Below are 6,000 nucleotides of genomic sequence, written 5' to 3'. Positions count from 1 at the left end.
GTCAACAATAAACGGTTTTTGTTATGCTGTACGATTTCAGAAATGAATGCAGCAGTTCACACTGAAGCTTACACAACATTTTCAACACTCTAAGTTTACATGCTGGCTTAGAACCAACGGATTGTTTAGTACCGACATTTCCAACAGCATTGCTAACACCTCCAAAAACAGTGAAAATTTCTATGCAAAACTGACCTTCATAAAATAGCTTAATATCATCATTAGACATCTATAAACTAGAAAACATGGAATATCTGTGATGGCAACGAAGCATTAAGCATCCTTGAAAGGAAATGCTATTCGGTACCGACCTGATCAAATTCACCCCAGTGATCAATTTGCCCCCCGATTACGGTATCAACATTAAGATATTGAAGAGCAATGAAATCGTGTTATACTTAGAAAAATATACTCTTTCGATCTATCTACAAAAAACTGTGAATTTTTCTTCACTAAATGTTTTAGACACCGTATGGACAAAAATGAAATATTTGTGGCAAAATCAAATAAATTCCGGAAAATACGTGTGAAGTGTATTGAAAAGACTTCCTAATATAACAATAGAGATTAAAGTACATGCGTGATACTTAGCACAGAAGAAATTTATTGTTGTAAATCTTGTCTAGTTTCAACACATAAGTTTATTGATATATTGAACAAAAACTACTATTCCTATAAATGTATATTGTGATTATGTTCCCTAACATATGAATTATAATTTTTAGTAATATCAGCGTTATTAGCTGAAATATTTAATAAATCACTTTTTTTTCGTTTTGACCCAATCTCACCCTCTAGACCCATTGTCACCCCCATCGACGGTACTCAATGAGACACACAAAAAGTGTGTGTTCATCATTTTTCATCAACACTTTCTGTTGCAATTTCTGACCACCCATCCAAATATGGTAAAGGGCCAAAAATCAAAATCAAATTCATCAAATTAAGTTATATTTATGAATTGCTATTGATGGACGAGTAGAAGAATCATTCGATGTCAAAAAATCTAACAAATCTCTTGAAATGTCTTTCATTTCCTTGCATTCCTCAGCGCACTGAGGCGGCATCCATTTATTACGTAACGCTAAAATTGAAAATTTTCGACCCCCTCCGTAACGCTTTTTGTATGGAAATTTTATTTTTTTTTGTATGAGTCGTAACGTTTGAGCCTACCCCTCCCCCCCTTCGAGCGTTACGTAATTTGTGGACGCCGCCTGATCATTTTCGCTGTTAAGGTTATAAGCACTTGGTCCACTCTGACTGCACACTTTTATCGATTTTTATTGTTCATCCAAAGTAAATTTGATATAAACTTCTCGCAGTTTACAGCATTCATTAAATCTGATCAAAGTGAAATAAAAGTAGGGTAATTTCGCATCTAATGAAAGAATAATCAAATTTTCTCAAGTTTTGTACTTGGTCCCCTCTGACTTAACCCCGACCATTTATATTACAGTCATCTCTCCCTTACTCGATATTGAAGGGACCATCGAGTTAGGGAGGTATCGAGTTACAGAACACAAAAGCAGTGCAACTGCGTTCCAAGGGACCATCGAGTTAGCCATGAAAACCAACTTTTACTATGGTTCTCTAACTCGATATCGAGATACGGGATATCGAGTAAGGGAGAGTTAACTGTATTTTGTTCTGTAATTCGTAGATATGTTAAGAATTTTATGTCTACTCTTCAATCGTCACTGCTGCATCGAAAAACATATAGCATAGATGAAACAGGCCAACACAAGATTGAAAAACTCTCCTAGCACTAACGCTAATGGCCGCTTGCTAACGCCCTCCAGGTAATAAGTTGTCACTTTGCTAGCAAACACCTACCGCAGTAGAGTGATGCTACTGTTTGACGTGTATTGTTAAAATAAATTATCCGCTAGTGCTAGCCAAAACTAATGAATGAAAATTGTAGTTTTTCCGTGTAATAACCTTTTATTTAGATTCTTGATCTCACCTATCACGAGTAATTTGTGAAAATGTCGGAACGAAATCCAAAAATGACCTTCGAGGAAATCATGCAACTGTTGGAATCGTACCGAGAAAAAGAGTGCTTGTGGAATCACGCTCACTACGATTATAGAAACCAAACCACGAGAAATGAAGCTTTCAACAACATGTTGTATCAAACGAACGCCGGTACCGTTGAAGAAGTGAAGCGAAGGATTAAAATCATCAGAGATACTTACAACATCGAGAGAAATAAAATGAAAAAATCTCGGCTCTCTGGACCGGGACCTAATGGCTATTACAATACTAAAATACCATGGTACAGCACAGCAGATGAATTTCTCTCCAAGTGTTACCCAACACGAAACAGCACTGTAAGTTTAAATCGTTTATCATCGAAAATCTTTCGAAACATAACTGCTCACAATTCATTACAGAACAATGCATCAGGAACTTATTGTAAGATAGAGCCATCCAGCCCACAGAGTGATAGAACTGCATCTCCAGAATCACGAGAACATGATTCAGCCGATCCCTTATGGCAATATGCAGACGTTCTCGAGAATCGAAGCCATTCTTCAAACATCTGTCGAAAACGTTCAGCAGAACTAACACGCGCCTCGGTACCTGCCTCGACGAAAAAAGCTATTCGTCTCTCAACGCAACTGCCTCCAAATGGAAACGGATGGAATGCTGAACGAAATGCACACATCGAAGAATCGAATTCAACCATCGAACTTATACAAAGCACAAGAGATAGCATAGCGTCGTCGCTAACCCAACCCATCCAGGATGAGTTTCTGTATTTTGGGTTGAATTTAGCAGCGCAACTGGGGGAACTGCCCAAGCTGCGAGCTCTGCTTCTACAGGAGAAAATTCAAGCCCTGGTTTCGCAAGAACGCATAGAATTCGAAATGAGCCAACATAATGACGGTTGATGTTGAACGTGACCTAAATGTTCGATAGGTAATCGGTTGTACAAGTAATTTAAACATTCTGCATACGCATTGATTATGCTTTAAGCGACTAAGAATTTGTCGCACTTTAAATTAGTATCAACGTTTTAAAAATAGCAATCGCCGTGCTAATTATTGTATCAACCTACTAAAATGCTCTATTCTTTGACTCTCAGTATCATTAGTTACTGTATAAATAAATGTTATCATAAGTATGTATCAATCTATTATTTTTTCGAAAAATTTTGCTGTTAGAATGAATTGTCTATTTTGTAGACTTTCAATTAGTCTTCATTTAGGTTTGGTTTACCGTACACTTTCAGCTTGGGCGTAGCCTGAATGTCCACCATTGGGGAGGTGTTAAGTCAAGTCACCTCAAAAGTTCACGTATTTCACGAACTGCGATCATCATGCACACCCTCTACACCCTTTTTGCGAGAAATGACGGTCATCTACCCTCCTTTTTCTTTCACAATGAGCAAAGTGGAATTTGAAACGCATCATGATTCAATTTATTGGCTGAGTTACGGATCCAGTTAAGGCTAAGTAGCCCGTCATTCGTTTTGGCAACAATGATGACTTTTCAGCTTACATTTCAAAGTGATAAAACTCAGTCTTGATAGTTTATGTTGACTTGAAAAAGTATCACTGTACGCGTTTACATGCATAAAGTATGCTGATACTTTTTCAGGTGTGTCAGTGCAAAACCAACTGATTTTCTTTGATTCGAAATGGTGAGATGAACTAGCAACAATCATCAACGACGCGTACAAATTTCAATGACGGCCTACTTCGCCTTAACGCCATGGAAAATTTCATATTAGATAAAGTCTGGGTATTCGTTTTGACCGGCAATTTCAGTCTAGCCAGTTGTAGAAATAAGATATACCGTGGACGTACCATATTTGACGCGGTTAAGAAAATTCTAAATTCAAACATTTGTCAAATCGTCAAAACCTGTCCGATTTTGTTGAAATTTGAACCTATGCTAGCTCAACTATTATAGAATTAGGGAAAAATCAGTAAAAAAATCGTTTTTTTTTTCTTTATGTTTGATTGACTTTTTGTGGAACACATTAGGTTCCTTAATTGACGCATCAATTCTTCAATGTGCCTAATTTGACGCACTATGTTCCTTATTTGACGCACTAAAAAATAATTGCTAAATTTTAAAATATACAAGAGCTGCAATATTCAATAGTTCAATTAATTGAAAAAAGCGCTTTAGAGTGGACATAAAAGTTAGAACCTTTGGAAAAAGTTTTGAATGACGTCATCTGGTAGTACTCTCGCATATGCGTTTAGTTAAAGTGTAGAAAATAAAACCGGCGATTGAGTTCAAGCCATAGTCAAGCATTATTGTTTAGTTTAATGTATTTTTACCGTGATATCAAACAAGGGAAAGGTTTGAAAACTACGTTGTGCTGAAAAGGAAAAGGTAGTTGCTAAAATAAGGACAAATTGGTCAAAAACTAGAACGAAGCCAGTTGACGATCAGATCTTGTTCAGTATAGACGCTTTCTATTAGATCGGAGGCTTTGCACAAAAGAGCTTGTTAACAGTGGTTGTATATTGTGTTGGAAACAAAGTGAAACAATAGCTAGACAATGGACGGTCTCGTGAAGAATACGCTGATGTTCAGATTTCCGGATGGTGCTCCTGGCCCTAGCGTCGTGGAAATTGCGCGTTTCGTCAAATCGTTCGATGCGGATAAGTTTACAATGGAGAGCAGCTACAAGATTTCCGAAGAACGGTGCATTTGCATCAAATTCATGAACGAACGAGCAATGAAAGACGCTCTCATGCAAAATCCAGAGAATCACGTGTTCCAGTACTCAAGTGGTGAAACGGTCGAAGTCAAAATGTCGGTCGCCGGAGGATGTAGCAAATACATCCGGATTTTTGATCTGCCGCCAGAAGTTCCCGACCAGGAGATTGGTAATGTGCTCGGAAAGTATGGAGTTGTACGTCGGATGGTGCGAGAAAAGTTTCCAGCTCAGCTGGAACTGGACCTAACCACGGGAGTCCGCGGTGTATACATCGAGATCAAGAAAGAAATCCCGGCAACTCTATTCTTTCTCAACCGGCGAGGAAGAATCTACTACGAAGGTGTGAAGCATAAGTGTTTCTTGTGCAAACAGGAGGGCCATCTGAAGGCAGACTGCCCTCGGAATACATCGAACAACAAACGGAACACGGAAGTGGTCGAAAACGCAGAAGTTGGCCGGCCCGATTCTGCTGGGTCTTCTTCTGTGTCTTCACCGCCACAACCACCTAGTTTCGCTGCGATGCTGAAGAGTAAGCCACCAGTCGTTGGAACTGAGGGAAGTAAGATGACGCTGCTAGTTCCAGCTGCCAAAATGGTGGCTGAACCCGTGTGCAACAGTGAGGAAGGCGAATCGAGCCACGTGGTTAAGGCTCCTGCAACGCAGAATGCTGACAAAACGATTGGCGCAACGGTCGACACGGACGATAGCGACGGCCTGCCGAACATGGAGGTTGATTGCTCGGCAACGAAAAGACAACATGAGGGATCTTCAACAGAGGATGAAGGTAACACGCGAGCTTCCAGAAGCCGGAAGCAGAAAAAGGATAGTGATCCACTAAAAATCATTGAATCCGAGCCCATTCAATAGAAGGGAAAAGATCGGAGGGCAAGGTCGAAGAATTGAGATTAGGGATGCCGTCTTTTGCGAACTTTTAAGTGATGATGACTTTGGCTATGGTTTTGGAGTTTTGATTATGGATGGTTTTTATACTTCTGCTGGGATTTCCTTCGTATTTTATGGCTGCCTAGAAAATCTTTTGCTACGTTTATATGGACATGGTATCGGAAAATGATATGTACTTCTATTGCTTTATGGATTGGAACTTTGGCTATGTCTCAGGTTATGAGCCCGGATAACGATTTACACTTTAATAGGGATCACCTTCCGTTTTATTATTATGACAACTTCAGCAACGTTTACTGTTATGATTTTTGGATAACGATTAATTACTTTGAAAATTTGGCGTTATATTTATTCTGAAATGAACGTTATTCGGAAAGTAGCTTCAATTAACATAAATGCTATAAAAGTTGATGTTA

At 38.9% G+C, this 6,000-nt stretch overlaps 1 protein-coding gene across 2 annotated transcripts; it reads left to right on the top strand.

The window, feature by feature from the left end:
- The first annotated feature begins 1,797 nt into the window (after positions 1-1,797).
- On the top strand, positions 1,798-3,131 carry LOC5577898. 2 transcript variants are annotated; one of them, XM_021847144.1, is made up of 3 exons: positions 1,798-2,330; positions 2,394-2,923; positions 2,976-3,131. In XM_021847144.1, exons 1-2 carry the CDS (start codon positions 1,986-1,988, stop codon positions 2,892-2,894), a joined length of 846 nt encoding a protein of 281 aa, XP_021702836.1. In that variant the 5' UTR covers positions 1,798-1,985; the 3' UTR covers positions 2,895-2,923; positions 2,976-3,131. The 2 variants fall into 2 exon arrangements, with proteins under 2 accessions (XP_021702836.1, XP_001656694.1); XM_001656644.2 differs by having other exon boundaries at positions 2,394-3,131.
- Positions 3,132-6,000: the final 2,869 nt, after the last annotated feature.

The sequence above is a fragment of the Aedes aegypti genome, chromosome 2 (genome assembly GCF_002204515.2).
Source record: "Aedes aegypti strain LVP_AGWG chromosome 2, AaegL5.0 Primary Assembly, whole genome shotgun sequence".
NCBI lineage: Eukaryota > Metazoa > Arthropoda > Insecta > Diptera > Culicidae > Aedes > Aedes aegypti.
The sequence above is the reverse complement of the archived record's forward strand: the minus strand, read 5'-3'. Positions and strand labels throughout refer to the sequence as shown.